Raw genomic sequence first — 16,959 nt, 5'->3', positions numbered from 1 at the left:
GCTTGCTGAGTTATGGCATCATGGTTCCTACCACGTGGGCCTTGGCCACGTGGAGCCTGATTACATGGCCTCTTGGGCTTTGGCCAAGTGGCAGATGGTCATATGGGCTAATTTCGTTCTGCCAATTATGTCTTGCTTCAAGCAAGAAAATGGTCATCTAATGGTGAAAGTGCTCTTCTAGAGCGACCCAAAGAGTCTGTGTATCCTCTTCATCGGATACTCAACTTGGAGTGTTTTCTCCATATGTTTCCTTTGAAAATTATGGCACTCATATTAAAAGCCTCAATGACGACATTGTTAGCATTGATTGTTGATCTCATCTTCTTTGCAATCAGATGAATTTTCACATCTTGAGTTCACTTTAGATAGTTTCTTCTCGAGACCTCCAAAGCAACAAAGTCAAACATGTTGAGATTTAAAATTTCTTACAGGAAAGGAACAAATAATATTAGTGTTTTGGGTAATATCATCCATAAGCAAGTAATGAGAACTTCAGGTTCTATAACATGGTATGAAAAATCGGATTAGACATGTAAAATCTACTGGTTTTATCATGTGGTGAATTTATGAAGGAAACTTCAAGTTTCTTAAACGGCATTATCGAAACTACAAGTTCGATATATGTATGAACTACTGGTTCATTTAGAACTTCTAGTTCATTAGGTACCTGCATTTTCTACACATATTCTAGTGCGAAAATTTAGACAAGTAACACAATAACATTGAATTGAGCAAATTGAAATAATCTCACAAATTTGGATAAATAAAAATCACAAATCAATTGAGATATTAATTGCATGCTACTAATTTAACATATTAACTATCACACAATTATGTGAATAAATGCTTCTGGCAATTAATTACATATATTAGATATGGTGAATCTATTTACAATATGAAATCATTTTTCCTTTTATTTTGATTCTGCTGGACCAAAGAAGGAGTGGGCTTGGTAGTGAAGCCTATCGGGCTTAGTCTGCAGGCTTGTGACCCGGGCTTTCATACGTAAGTCAAATGGTGTGTGAGGCCTGCTGGGCTGCTAGGTCCCGCAGAGGGAGAGTGGGCCTGCTGGGCTCAAGCTGGTCTGCCAAGGAAAGAAAAGTTATTACTCAACCATTTCGGTAACTCCAATTGAATACGATCAGGTAAGGAAAGATGAGGTTTAGGTGGAGCGAGGCTCTCTTAAGTACACAGCCTCATCTGAACCTTGCCGAGACATCACATCCAACTGGATGAGCCTAGTTTGAGAAGATTCATAACTTTTGTCATGGCAACATGTGGTGAGCTTCTGTTCTGGTCTTGCAACTTGGGCTTGAGCTTCTGGCTCGGATTTGTTGTTGTGACTTTGGGCTTGATTTGAGCTTCTGACTCAGCCTCATTTAATATTAACAATTATAACATAATTAAATTCAATATATGTTATTAAATCATAATATTAATACAGCGGTTATGTACCTAAGGAAATGGGTTCAAATCCCATTAATGCTTCTGGCATTTCGTATAGGTAATAAATTGGGTAAATGCTTCTGGCATAATGTTTATGTAATAATCGCGTAATAATTTAGCCCATAATACTTCTAGCATAAGGAATTATAATGGCATAATTCAAATTTGTGAAACCAAAAATTAAGCCCATAATTCTTCTATCATAATTCACGCAATAATTCAGAATTGTCTCAATGTGATAATGAAGTGATTGTGGTAATGAGCATAAATTACTATGGTAATTGCTTTGGATAAAATCAATCAAAATCAAATCACGAGTTGATCAATCACCAATTAATTGGCCTCAAATCTGCTTCTGGCAGAATTAATACTAAATAGTGTTAACACATACTAACTTGCCATAGTGGTACAGCGGACAACATGTTGAGTTGGTACCTATTTTAGCTTTTTCTTTCTTGTTGAATTGATGTTACTGATATTGATTTGGTACTACTGGACCAAGTACTACAGATATATAGTTGCAGTCCATAAATTTTTCTCTTTTCTTTTCCAATCAAACAATCCAAAACATGAACAGGTATATATATTCCAAATAAAACAATCAGAATTTAGGGTTCATGCATCATGGAGGATTTTTCATGTTCAATCAATAGGCTCAATAAGCATGAATAAAATTAGATTTTGGAAAACATTACTTGATGAAGGACGGATGAATCTTCAGCTTATGTGTGCAGAACTGAGAAGGTTGTCTTCTCAGCCAATCCAAGAGCTATTCACCTCTTCTGGTAGGAAACCCCGAATCTCAAAGCTATTCGATCCAAATCTTAGAGTTAGTCGTGAACACAGAGCAGATTCTCTTCTGAACAGCTCCCACTTCGAATGGTGTACAGGTCTCAAAACGACTCCAATAGGGCTGAAATTTGGAGGGCAGATAGAAGAGGCAGAGATGAACAACTTTCATGAAGGAAAGATTTTGATCTGAGGTCCCGATCAAGAGGTTTCGGGGCGTGCAAACAGGCTGCAGCAGGGGGGGTTTTCCTGGCTATGGCTTGGGTTAGAGTTTTCGTGCTGATAACGTGTTGTAAAACAGAAAAGTTTTTGAGAGAGAGAGAGAGAGTTTGGACACAGAGAATAGAATGTGTCTATTCATCTCACCTTGAGGGGGTTTATATAGGAGTACATGATGTATACAAATAGGCAACGTTTAATAGCAACGTCAATTACTCCTATTCACAATCCTATCAATCACTAATCTATAGTGAAAGACATATATGACTCTCCATCTATTTACATGATATTAGCCATAATTATTTACAACAGTTTGTAATTAAACATGGTATTACAATGTTTAAATGTAATTATACTCATGCGAGGTGAATTTATCTCATCGCAAAAACTTAATAATAAAATCAATTAAGCATGTCAAAAAAGTATTTTTATTTTTTTAGTTAAAATCTTTGATTAGTAGGAGGCATGTTGAAGACATTTATTTAAACAAAGGAAGGCAAATCCATACGGTCCATACCAGTCAATTTGTCAATGTATAACTATGTTATTCTTTTGTTTTAGTTTAGATTTTAAGGATGGACCTTGAGATTCAATTATAAGTTAAAAATAAATAAAAATAGAATTGACTCAAAATATCATAATTTTGGTCTTACTACAAGAATTAAAAAAGAAAAAAAAAACTAAAATTGCATGTCCACACTAATCTAATCGATATTCTATCATCAGTGACTATTAATTAATAGATTAGTTCCCTCATCTAGTCCTTTAGACCAATATAATGATCATAATAATTACTCACTGAATTACACTCTAGTATTCTACCTCTAGCAAACTATGATTCAATGTTTATCAAGACTAAAATACTCTAGCACTCTTGCTCTAGCAAACTAATGGAAAGTTATATTTGTATTACTGCCCAATTGAGTCTAAATAGACTAATTATTCTTGTACCATGTTAGACCTATTTATACAACTATACGAATTGACAATAAATAATATCATATGTTTTCCTTTATTAATTTGTTGCGGTGCTCAAATGGTCCTTTAAGGTTAGCCGTTATATATATTCATCAATCATATCACTGTAGCTACCTAGCTAGCTATGTGGAACCAGATCGATAAACCATAGATTCGTTAAAAGTTAGAGCATATAATATAAATTCTAATCTATGATTTGATACCTTCACTTGGAATGCATGATTGGCAAAAGCTGGAAAGTCTTTCCGAGACGGATAAAATGTTTCAACCAGAATCCTTCTATAGCAACAGTTTTCTAATCTCAGTCGATCCTATTGAAAAAGCTTCATCTCTTTTCAATAAATTAAGAGTCTCTCTGGGCTTGGTCTTTGGCTTTTGGTGAATATATTTCTCCATCTTCTCCAATATTAAAACATCGAGAACAACTATGTAGCTTTTTATGCGAAGAGTCTTATGTGGACCATGGTCCACCTGCACCAAGCGGAAATTCGACGCCTAACCGACACGTACAATTATTAAACAGCGGCTGGTTATGCAGAGGTATAGATCCACATACAACCCATCTTTATCGGACTTTTCGATGCCGCGTATGTCGCAGAGGTTGCAGATGAGATTGAGGGTGGTTAAGGCGTCGTGGCCCAAGCGAGAGGGAGCTGCTGGCCGGTGGAGATAGGATGCCGGAGTGTTCGGTACGACGTGGAAGAAGAGATCGCGGCAAGGAGTACCGGAAGAAAGTGCTGAGAGACCTCAACTCTTTGATTTCCGGGGTCGACACCACCGCCAAGGACGACGTTGTAGATCAGGAGATCACTGATACAAAATGGTTCTTCCTTGTTTCCATGACCCAGAACTTCATCAACGGTGGCGGGTTGCCGGGTCAGGCTTTTTTCATTCCGGCGCCTTATTGTGCGAGCAGGCTAGACAAGGTCAGGTGTTCAGCCTACAGATTATGGTCTGCGTCCCGACGGCGAATGGGGTTGTCAAATTGGGCTCGACGGAGCTCGGATCTGATGAACAAGGTCCAAGTATTGTTTGGTTTTAATAACCTTAAAGTCGGTTCTTGGTCTATGGGTAGCGTCGCCGATCAGGGCAAGAACGACCCGTCATCGTTGTGGATCAACAACAACCAGGCCAGCACAATTAAAGTTGTCAAGGAATCGGTGAACATGGGTCCGGTGACTTCAGGACCCAGTACCACTAACCATCACATCTCGAAGCTGATTCAGTTCGATAACCACCCTAGTTCTAGTAGCTTCTCGAAGCTTTTTCACCAGGGAGCTCAACTTCTCTGATTACAACGGTTGGGTGGTGGATCGGTTGAGTTGTGGATGTGATCTACTCTACCTCAGTGGTCTCTGTTGTGCAGGTGGTTTAATGGAAGAGGATGAAGGAACCCTCGAGGAGGACGGAAGGAACGAGAAGGGACGAAGTCGGTGAGTAGTGAACAACCCAAATCAGGTGCATACAGTTGCAGAAGAGTGGGTCCCACGCAGGATCCAATTCTTGTCTAGGCTAATTAGAAGTGCACAAATTATTATTATTATTTTTTTTTTTTTAAGGTTTGGAATCCAGTGGGAGGCTCATCCTCACGCCTTTATTATTTTCAATCAAAACATGCAACGGAGGGGACATAAAACCAAACCCCGTAAATTAAAAACTACAAGCATACATTTGTTGTAAAACAACAATAAACTAACTAAATCGTATCCTACGAGGCCCACTCACTTCAAACTTAGCAATCACAGAATCATTATCAATGCTATCGGCAAATTCTTTTTCGATGATTACTTTTTCGATGTAGAGAACCATCAAATCATCGAAAAACTCATCTTCCATCTTATTTCGAAGTTTGTTTTTTATGATGTTCATAGATGAAATTGTTCTCTCTGTTGTTGCTGTAGAAACTGGCAGAGTCAGCACAAGACAAATCAATCTATAAATTATAGGAAAGAATGCTGACTTTCTTGATTCAACTAACCGCCGACACAAATCAGACACAGTAGTTGTGTTGGCAAATCTTGGATCCTTCTGAATATCTGCTAGAAAATACCCACACTCCATATCTAGAGCAAACATATCATATGATGTAAAATCATGAGGATAAAACCTCAAAACAAGATTGCAAACATCTTCACGTTTAAATGATCGAAAATTATCACGTGGATCAAATGTAGCACTAAGAATAAGGAACTCCAACGAATTATTTGTAAATCTACTATCCAACTCTGCCAACTGAAAGTCTATCAAAGTATTAAGTGTCTTGACCCGATAATAATGCTCATTTGTAATATTTTGTTCACAAGCCCTTGTACTTTTCTTGTAAGGAGCAGACATATCTGGCATAATAATATCATACTCACAACAAAATGATTCAACTCTCATAATCAAATCATCCCAACCATCTTCTCTCATATCTTGAAGTTTTGATTTTGTTATTAAAAGAAGGATTAAATACTGCTTACTCCCTATACTTATAGGGTTTCGTCGTTTCAGTCCCTGACGTTCGAATTTCACCTAAAAACTCCTCGAACTCTCAATTTCCTCCCAATTAGTCCCTGCCGTCAACCTCCGTCCAAATTATCCGTTAAATAGCTGACGTGGCATTCTTTTCACGTGAAAATGTCTATTATACCCTCACCTACTGTTTTTTTAATATTTATTTATTTTCTTTTCTCTATTTTTTTTATCTTGTTCTATTTTTCTCCCACCCACTCCTCTGTTTATCTTCATCTTCTTCTTCCAAAAACAAACCTAGCTCTCTCTCCATTTCCAAACCTTTGACAACGCCAACGTCAGGTTAAAGATTTGAATTCAACTCATTTGAATTCAATTAATGTCAGGCCAAAGATTTCATTCAACGCAAACAAGCAACAAACAAACTAAAACTCAAAATTGACAAAACAAACAAGCAATTAGTCAACAAACTCCAAACCTGGCCTTTCTAGGCAACAACAAAAACTAGATATAGAGTAATTGCAAGAGGCTACCATTTAATCACAAATTCAAAAGCCGAATTCAATCACAAATTTGAACATCAATACCATTTACCATCATAAAACCCAGATAAGCAACAAGGTTAGATTATCATAAAACCCATATCGAACTGTTGCTGGTATTTTTGCAGAAGCACTCGAAGATCCTAATCCAAAAAAACCTGAATTGAAACCTTAAACCCCCAAATCAACCACAAAAGAATCAAACTTTAGGAATCAGCAATGATTTAGATCAAGAAATGCAACTCGAAAAAGAAGAAGAAAGACTTACCAAGCTGTCGAGATCAGAGGAGTCTCCGGTTGGGGAAGTGAAGATGAAAGTGAGGGAGAAGGAGAAGAACAAGAACAAGAAGAAGACGGTTGAGGCGGTAATGGTGAGGGCCAGTATTATGAAAGACGGGCTTCACCGGAAGTCATTAATTCATTACCGGTTTGGACGAGAAAGGCAAAGACGCGGCTCCCAGACTTTGCCAAATACCCTGCCTTGCTGCGCCGCCGCATGGCATCATACCCTGCGTCCCTCCACCGTCAGATCACGGATCAACGCCGACACATCAAAACCCTTAGCCTCCTCGTTGGCCTTTGAATCAATTGGCCGACCACTTGCCGCCCCATCACCTCTACACCACTGCATCCGAAACAACCTCCCATACCAGATCAGATCAGAACGATCTGATTGATGAGAAGAGGAGATTACGAGCAAGGCCGCAATTGGAACCACCAAGCGCAATCACCGAAACCCAGCGCCTCGCTTATAAGTCTCCATCCTATGGCAGCGATCTCTACCCTAGCCGAGAGAGAAATCAGAAAGAATGAGGAAGATGCGCGATGGTCTGGAGACAGAGAGAGAGCAAGAAGACGTAAAAAAAAAAAGAGAAAGAAAAAAAAAAAGAGAAAAATAAATAAATAAATATAAAAAATAGTAAATGAGGGTATAAAAGACATTTTTGCGTAAAAAAAATGACACGTCAGCAAGTTAACCGATAATTTGGACGGAGGTTGACGGCAGGGACTAATTTGGAGGAAATTGAGAGTTCGAGGAGTTTTTAGGTGAAATTCGAACATCAGGGACTGAAACGACGAAACCCTATAAGTATAGGGAGTAAGCAGTAATTTTCTCTTAAAAGAAAATTGAGAGCATTCAAGATGTCTATGGCTTTTTTTTGCAATGACTGACAAAGAAAATCAGTAATTTTCATGACATCATGCATCAAATCTGCAATGTCAGCTGAAATGGGAAGCTCAAGTGAAATGGAATCAACCAGAGGACAACTCAATGTAATACGCCAAACACCCAAAATCAAAACATAAGTGGTCAAGTGGCTCTGAGGTTAAATTTGGTTCTTAAATCAGTGAGATAGCATAGAGATGCAAATGATTAATAAAAAAGTGGAGCAACCCACATTAAGAAAATCGAACAAGACAAGAAATTGGCGTAAAGGAGAATGAGAGAAACCTTAGGCAGTTGGGCACTGGATCGGGCAATGGAAGGGAGAGGTGGAGAAGAAAAGGCGGAGGAGGGTTATTTCCGTTGAGTGAAACATACGCGAGGAGGCGAAGAGAGGAGAGAAGCACTCGATGTCTCGACCACAGAGGAGAGAAGTGAGCTGCTGTGGTTGGGGGAGTACGCGACTTTTACCTCCCAATTAAATTTTTTTTTTTCCTTTGGGTATGGGCTGAAGGTAGATATATATATATACTCAGTGGTTTTTGCCCAAAAAATTGTCTAGGCTTGAGCCCATATAGTCTGCCACTTAGTTCCGCCCCTGGTCCCACGACTTCAGATTCCTTCGTCCACTCTCCAGATAACTGCGCGTGCTGTTCAGGCACACGCACCAAATATAATCGTGGTTCACCTGCACTGTGGTCTATAGTAGAATTTTCGCTTTATATGAGGATATGAGTTTGCTTAATTGATTGTCTCATAATTAGACCACAATGTAGCTAAGCTAGCAAGAGTGGGATTAATCTCTCTGCATATGCTTTTTGCTCTTTGATTAGCCTCTACAAGAATTAATTACATAGTCTGAGTAACGAGACGACAGTGACCGAAGTCCTAATTCTAAAGTATCGATAATGTGTTCACAATACTTTGAAATTTTTGTTATATGGTCATTGAAGAAGACCCATTATGCCATCAAACCTAATAAGCTAGATTGAAGGAATACATATCAGCTAAGCTAGCTTAGGAAAGAAGATAATAAATAGGTTGTGGGTGAGTAGATAGATATGAAATTTGTGCATGTATTATGTTATTTTGACTCGATACGCATTAGGAACGTGTATAGATGACACTAAATATTCTGGAAAGAAATGAGCAGACATACATGGCAGTACCTTTGTCTGATAATGTGGTATGAGAAAGAGCCATTGCCACCATTTCACCTCTTCCACTACCGTTTACAAGTATTAGCACCGACACCACCTCTCAGCAGTACCCTACTTATACAAACCAAAATCCTTACAATACTTAAAAATAACCTCCAACTACCAAGCTCCACGAAGCTTCACCACACAATTAACCACCTCCTAGAGTCGATGCCGGATCCAAACTCCTCACCGGCCGCCACATATAGGAAGGCGATCGATGTCGACTCCGATCTTGCATGGTCGTAGACATCAACGTGAACATAACCTCCAGATCGGCCTTGCATTAGCAGTTCTAGTCCAAACTCGAAAGGCATGGGAAATATGTCAGTCACATCAAAAAGTGACAATCACAACAAGGTAGAAGCCGAGCACACCCAATCTCGGCCAATGCCGAACGTCCGATGAAGCTAGCAACCTTGAAAAAAGATGATATAGGAAATGAAAGCTGATCCACCACGTAACATTCATTGCTATTACGGTTTTCAAGCACCTCCTCATTGCAAACTCTCGACGCTAAAGCTGTCTTTTCTTTGAATATAGATGGCACATCAATATTGTTGTGCAAAATTATATGTTCTTGTCATAAGTTTTCTTCTTGTAAGTGGAAGTATGTTCCTTACTCCAACCTGTTGTTATAGTATTGTTGCATAATGATTAATGAGGTCGCTTTAATTTGAAAAAAGAAGAAGAAGAAGGTATTATTGCATGATGAGGTAATATTGCAGTCACGTTAAAATATGTATATTGTTACATTGGAGGGAGTGGAACCTTAATCAACAAATTTTAACTCAATTTTCCACTCTCCCTTACCACTTGGACTAACCATAAAAACTCAATTCAATTATTCGGTTTTGGTCTTGGATAAGTTGGAATCACATTATTGTTACGAAGTTGGACATGTTTTTTTTTTTTTTTAAAGGAAAAGTTCATTGAATTAGCGATAGAAATCGCTCATGAGGGCATCCCCATAGGGAGCATACAAAGGCCATATCCGACATGACCCTAGAGCTAAGAAAGGACAAATCAGAAGGTGTACTACACCAACGTACAAGTTGTCCTTGTACAATAAAACAAGGCTCTGAAACACTAACAAAGAAACTAGCAAAAACTAAAGGTAAATCCTCAGCCTCCTCAAGATAATTACCAACAATAGCATTGTCCCGACCTTGAGATTTGTAGACCATACCATCAGAATCTGCAATCCGGGTGTGCAAGAAATCGGCGAACCAATCAAAACTAAACTCGTCCCAGCCTAAAACACACTGCTCGCCAAGGCACTCAATTGTGGTACTCACAACATGATTGTACTGAGACTCTTTGTAGAATGTAGAAATGATCAATCTACCTGAAATTAAAAGCAGCACACCCAAAATAGAGATAATAGCAAACTTGAGCAAAATTACAATCAAGATGTCTCCTGGGTCCCAAATCCTACGAAGTTGGACATGTTAAATCACAGATTCCTTAAATAAGATAGATATACCACTATTTTGGTGTGTACTACTCTTTCACATTTGCACTCTGTTTCTAATTACTTTAGAGTTCAAGTTTTAAATTTGTCGGGAGAATATCACAAATGGTCACTCAACTTTTACATGTTTGACACTTTGGTCACTCACTTTTTAAATATATCACTTTGGTTACTCACCTTTAACTTTATTATTCACTTTAGCCACTCTGTTAATTTTTTTCATTAAAAAAAAAAAATTACAGTTTGGGTGCTGTAATTGCGGGACCGTTGTAATTACAGTTTTATTGAATGATATTTCACTTGATAAAAAAAAAAAAAAAAATTATATATATATATATATCAAAGATATTTTCGTCCGACCAATTGTAAAAAATTGAGAAGTATGAATTGGAATGATTGGGAGAAGTGATTAAAGCGAGACAAGATGTCCATTTGGTGACTAAAGTGATTGACAGAATAATAGTTGAGTGACCAAAGTGATATACTTGAAAATTGAGTGACCGAAGTGTCGAATGAGTTATAGTTGAGTGACCATTTGTGAAATTCTCCCAAATTTGTCAACATGTAATTATAATAATAACTCCCCTAAGAAAATAGACGTAAATTATGACACAAGGTAACATGTGTTTGTATATTTGGTAAACATGTGTTGGTCAGTTGTGGTCTGTGGGTTATTTGGAATAACCAACACCGTGTATGCCACTAGTCTAAATCTTGCGGATATCATGAAATGGGCAGGGTGGGGATAAGAATTATTGTTTTTACCAACACAAAGAAGAAGTTCGTTTGGATAATTTCGATTTAGTTTATTTAGAATTGGATCAAATCAAATTGGATATTTGATTTTGGTTGTTATGTTATCAAGGTTACGAGTTAGTAGCTTAATTAAGTTACATTCGGTTGATTTTATGATCAAGCATTCATTTTGCACAAAAATCCCAGGAAGAAACAATGGAAACAACATTATCCAGCTTCTACCACATGAATTCTCACTTACTCGCCCGTCAATTTTGAGAAAATATGTCTTTGTCGATGCATTGAGGTAGTGGCATGGAAGAAAGAAGAATTAGATAAATGAAGAGAAGAGAAAGAAATTCAGTGTTATGATCTCATAGCTAAATTAACGTCGTTTTGAAAAAAGTATCAAGACGACGTTCTTTTCACTAAACTGAGTTCGGTTCGATTTGAAATTTTGATCATACAAAATCCAATACCTACCTTGATCGACTTCGTTTCGGTTCAGTAGAAACTTCAAACCTTCATTAGCCGGTAACAAATACGTACGGTCGGGGGGTGGATGAAATACGAATACGAATACGAATACGAATAGAGACCAGAGAGCAAAAACAAACCATGGTTACAAAACCAGCCGACCTCGTCATAGCCAGCGGTGCCCAAATGTGGGCCACCGCCGTGCATGTGGCTCTCCTCATTCGCCCCCACGTTCACATCCCCCTCTTAATTAATTAATTTCTTTCTTATCGTAATTAAAATCAAAATCATTACAAAAAAACATAAATATTCTCCCTTAATAATAATATTAATAATCTCATCGAATATAAAACCGCAAATCCGATCACCGTTTAGGGTTTCCAATGTCGTCCCAGTTTATCATCACGCTTCAATCTTCATCATCATCTTAGCTTCATTTAATTCCAACAATGGTACGTACCCAATTCCCAGAATTCAATTATTAAAGCATATAATTTTTCAATCATTTTGTGGTGTGGGATTTTTGTTTGATTGTGGTTTTGATTTCTAGAGGAAAGATCAAATTTTGATTTGGAGTTTTGAATATTTGGTAGATTTGGGCCATGAGCTGGAATGATGGTTGTTCTTGTTCTCGATCTTGATCTAATTGAATTGGGGACCCTGGGTTTTTGTTTGTGTTATGGATTTGGGGAGTGAATCTGTGGATGATAATCATGTAAACCCAGAACCTGTGTCCCATGGTGTTGATGATGATGGGGATAGTGTTGAGGTTAGGAACAATGGGTCCTGTGCTAATGGGATTGGAAATGGACCTGGGACTAGAGCTCCAGCGGTGGATTTGACTCTTTCGGCGGGGAAATCACCTGGTGGTGGTGGAGGGTCGAATCCTGCTTTGAAAGGGCAAGGCTTGAGGAGGTGGAAGCGAATTCCGAGACTTTTGGGTAATGATGGAGGTGGCAATTCAGTAGATGATTCTAGTAGGAAGCGGGGTATGTCGGGTCCTGAAATTCCAGTTAAGGCTAGGAATGCTCCGGTTGAGGTTGATCATAATAACAGTGAGGGCTCGGTTGGATCCGTGAATATGGTGAGAAATTCGGGAGGTGCTGATGGCTTTGGATTTGGTGGTGCTAGTCTGGATTCTAGATTTGGTGTTGCTCCTGTTTTTGCTGCTCGTGCAGATTCTGATAACAGTGAGGATCGGAGTAGTAAGTCTTCCACAGCTGCCAGTGCTCCAAAGGGCAGGAGTGACGTGCCTGTACCAGTAAGCCAACCACGGAATAGGGTGAAGAATGCTAGCACAAAGAGCTGGAGTAATTCAGCTCAAAGTGCTCAACCGGGGAGGGGACGGAGTGAAAGCAGTAAGAAGCATAGAGGGGTCAAAATCGAGAAGGAAAACTCTCATTCCAGCATGGAATCTGACTCAAGAAGCTCCAACTTTGTCTTTATGCAGGCTGCACCTCTGTCTAGTAACGGGAAGCAAAGTAGAAGATCAATGAGTCAGGAAGGAGAAAATAGTGATGAAGCTCATGCAAGTGAGCAACAATTCAGTGAAGAAGTTCAAACTGGTTATCGGAGAGAGAATGCGGTAGAAGTTGAAGATTTTTCACAAGATTTAGATGCCGACTTGTCATGGGAGGGTAAGCTACGCAAAAGCAAGAAGCATGGGTCCTTTGCGGATATGGATCCTCTAGCTGAGTCTATGTTCAACTTCCAGACTGTACAAGAAGCACTCCAGAAAGGTTAGTCTACCTCAAACCTAGAAAGATTTCTTATGGCAGTTCTGGTATTTGCCACATTGCTTTTCTATTAGTATACATTGTTTTTGTAAAGTCTACTAATCTTCTTTTTCCTTCTCCGGTGTTTATTAGTTCTCAACCTTAAAATGTTTTGATTTAGTCATTTCTGGATGATCAGGATAAGGTATACGTAATCACATAAATATTAGAATTAGGCAACATTATATTAGATGGCTGGATACCTCGTTATGTAAAACTGTGCTGTTTGCTAGTTACATTTACAGGAACCTAGATCTCAATTTTACTATTTGCTAATATATGCCCCCATGTTCATTGAAGTTCTAAGTTTTAGCAGTCTTTCGTGTTCTCAGAACTCAGAAGTGGTGCTTCTATGATCTCACTGTCTTTTTTTTTTTTTTTTGAGGGAAAAGTGTCCATATTTTCTCCATTCTCTCCAAGAAAATGTGTATTATCCTTTTTGTTGTGTCTTGTTCTACACATGTTGGTTATCATATCTGCTTTTTGGGGTTCATTTTTTGCCTCCTCCAAAAGTAGACCTGATGCACAATTTCTCAAATTCTTTAATTGTTGGGTAGAAGCTTTGCTTTTTTTCATGGAAATGATCATTCTCTTTCATTAAGTTAATAGTGTATTTCTTCCATATTCCTGCAAAACCTATTTGTGACTTCTTTTTTACAACTTTTGGAGGGGCCAGTTTTTTTTTTTAATTCGAAATTTGCTTCAATTTTTGGGGAAGTTCCTGCTATGGCTTTTGTTAATTGAATTATGTGTGCTCATGCAGAGGTTCAGAAATTTGGGGAGATTGGGAAAGAACCTATATTACGAGGTGATAATTCAGTCAAGCCTATTGACCCCTCTTCAAGTGATCCGGAAATTATTGAATCCAATCTATCTGACCAGTTGGGTTCTGAAAAGATTGGACGAACTTTTTCGAATTCCTTGGAAGCACAGATATTGAGTTTGAAACAGCATGTGAAACTTATGGAAGGTGAGCTGGATGAGACTAGGGCTAGGCTTCAGGTGAAGGAGTCCAGGGTTGCTGAACTGGAAGATATTGTTAACATTAGCAAGTCTTTTAAAGAAGAATCAGGTAGTACTGTAGAGTTACAGGAGGAACAATACAGAGAGCTAGAGGCTGAGGTTGAGAGCTTGTTCAGGCAAAAGATTGAAGCGGAGGTTGAGTATATTGTAATAAAAACTACAACACAGAAGGTGAAGTTTGCTACAGGTGACCAAATTGCACTCATTGAGGAGCAAGAAGCAGTAGCTGGAGAACAAGCGCAGATACTGAACAAGCTTGGGGAAGCACAAATTAGGGCTTCAAAGCTAAAAGAACGAACAGAGGAATTGGGAAAGTATTGCGGAGATGTTTTAGGGACAGAAGAGGTCTTTACTATGCAGAAGAAATTATGTAAGGTTAGCTCATGTTTTTTTGTCCAGTTGCTTTTGTTGGCTTTAGCCGTCTGGTTTTTTTTGTTGCAATCATCTCCCCCTCAAGGGACGGTTGTACCCACCTGAGTCTGAGAGTAGTAATGCCTTTTTTCTGTGTATTCTCAACCACTTTAGGCAGATATTTGAGTGTTGCATTTTATCCATCTATTATTATTAGAACTTTTTTTTTTGTCCTTTCTCATTCTTTGCTTCTCCTTTCCTTTCTTTTGTAACATATATTTATAATTCTAGATTTCTTCTGGGAATGCTTTCATCCTGAAATTATAACCTTGATACAAAGCCATGCTGTATTTACCTTCCCTTTTGGCAAGTTCATATAATAAATTGGTTGGCTAGTTCTTTGATCGACATTGAATCACCTGTAACTTATGTTCTATTACAATTGTAAAGATGTGATTACTCTTCTTGTTTATGAATTTTGATTGACATTGAATTCACCTGTCTTATGGTGGTGATATGATTCATATTATTTTATTTTCATTCTTGTTGGGGTTGCGTTTGCTATGTAGTGGAGTCCTTGAAGGGATAGAATGTAAAACTTGGGTTGGCATGCTGCAAAGTGCAAACCCATACTATATGAGAATATGAGATATGTGCTGTGACTTCTATATCGTCAGAGTTTTAACTTGAGCTGATCTTCCCAAATTTTACTTTTATTATGTTATATTTTTTTGGATTAAATTCAGTTTACCCCCCAAAGGTTTGGGGGTAATTTCATGTTAGTCTCTGTCCTTTCAATTTAATCAGTTTACCCCCCAAGCTTTCTAATTTCTATTATTCCATCCAATTTGGACCGTTAAGTCTGACTTTTGAGGGCTAAAAACAAAAAAAATGATTTTTTTTTTTTTCATTAAAATTTTTTTTTTCCATCTTTTTTTTTTATATATAAATTTTGTCTTCAACCTATACACCACAAGTTATAATAGGCAGGCTCAGTCCTGGGAAATTCAAGGCCCGGGGCGAAAAATAAAATTGGGCACTTTATATAAAAAAAAAATTAAAAATATTTTATATTGATAAAAAAAATATGATACAACAGGGGGGGGGGACAAAAAACCAATACCCCGAAAAATAAACATTACATCACTTTATATCAATCAAATCTCATATAAAATGATTTCTTCTATATATTGTAAACAATTGCCCATCAATGCATACTTTGGGGTCCAAAGATCGCACTCTTGCTGTTCCTTTTCTCATATTCCTAACAGAAATACATTTTTTTTTTTACCCATCTACTGCTTCAATTTGGGCCCTAGGCCGTCACCCTTCAAAACTTGGGCCCTGGGCTATCGCCCTGCCTGCCCTGGGCCAGGGCCGGGCCTGATAATAGGTTTATAAAAACAAAAACTCAAAAAGATACTCTAGGTGGTTGAAAGTCTCTCGCTGATCTACGATATTTATGATATATCTCCGATAAAGAGAAGAATTTTAGGATATATCCCCAATAAAGTGAAGAAATGTCTGTGTAAAATTATTTTTTACAGATATTTATAAATAACGTGTAAAATCGTTTTTTACAGATATTTCTTCACTTTATTGGGGATATCTTCTAAAATTCTTCACTTTATCGGAGATATATCACAAATATCGTAGATCAGCGAGCGGCTTTCAACCACCTAGAGTATTATTTTAAGACCTATTATAACTTGTGGTGTATAGGTTGAAGACAAAATAAAAAAAATAAAAAATGAAAAAACAGAAGAAAAAAAAAATGAAAAAACAGAAAAAATAAAAAAATAAAAACAGAAGAAAAAATTAAAAAAAAATTATTTTTTTCTTTGTCTTGAAATGACCATTTTAGCCCTAAAAAATCAGACTTAACGTCCAAATTGGATGAAATGGACACGGTTGAGGAGAATTGACAAGCTTGGGGGGTAAACTGATTAAATTGAAAGGACAGGGACTAACATGTAATTACTCCCAAACCTCATGGGGGTAAACTATTAATTGTTTTTATCTTTTTTGCATAAGAAGCTATGTCCAACTTTATGAGCCTTTGTTCTCCCAAAAAATAAAAACAAAACTTTATGAGCCTTTGAAAAGATTAACAGGCCTTTAGGAAAAAAAAGATTAACAGGCCACTCAATAACTTGGTTGAAGATCGACGGAAGAACACATAAAAGAAGCACCAAAATTATAAGTTTAAGTTGACCTGGACATCCTGTTTCTGATGGGGTATCGATCTTGCATTCTAACAAGGACGCTGAGCTTTTGATTCTTTTGATGCTTTCTTCCTTGCTTTTGGTCGAAACTCACTAAACCTCTTATT

The 16,959-nt window shown here is 37.8% G+C and overlaps 2 protein-coding genes across 3 annotated transcripts; one reads left to right on the top strand and one right to left on the bottom strand.

Moving 5' to 3' along the window:
* Positions 1-5,124: 5,124 nt before the first annotated feature.
* On the bottom strand, positions 5,125-5,844 carry LOC133730252 (uncharacterized). The gene has a single exon (XM_062157879.1). The coding sequence runs from the start codon at positions 5,842-5,844 to the stop codon at positions 5,125-5,127; it is 720 nt and encodes a 239-aa protein (XP_062013863.1).
* Positions 5,845-11,769: 5,925 nt separating this feature from the next.
* LOC133731696 (WPP domain-interacting protein 1-like) lies at positions 11,770-15,167 on the top strand. Of its 2 annotated transcripts, none has more exons than XM_062159094.1 (3): positions 11,770-11,930; positions 12,072-13,217; positions 14,017-15,167. In XM_062159094.1, exons 2-3 carry the CDS (start codon positions 12,158-12,160, stop codon positions 14,751-14,753), a joined length of 1,797 nt encoding a protein of 598 aa, XP_062015078.1. In that variant the 5' UTR covers positions 11,770-11,930; positions 12,072-12,157; the 3' UTR covers positions 14,754-15,167. The 2 variants fall into 2 exon arrangements, with proteins under 2 accessions (XP_062015078.1, XP_062015079.1); XM_062159095.1 differs by having other exon boundaries at positions 11,773-11,930; positions 12,029-13,217.
* Positions 15,168-16,959: the final 1,792 nt, after the last annotated feature.

Source organism: Rosa rugosa, chromosome 2 (genome assembly GCF_958449725.1).
Source record: "Rosa rugosa chromosome 2, drRosRugo1.1, whole genome shotgun sequence".
Taxonomy (NCBI): Eukaryota; Viridiplantae; Streptophyta; class Magnoliopsida; order Rosales; family Rosaceae; genus Rosa; species Rosa rugosa.
Note: the sequence above shows the minus strand (reverse complement) of the source record. Positions and strands in the feature narration are given on the sequence as shown.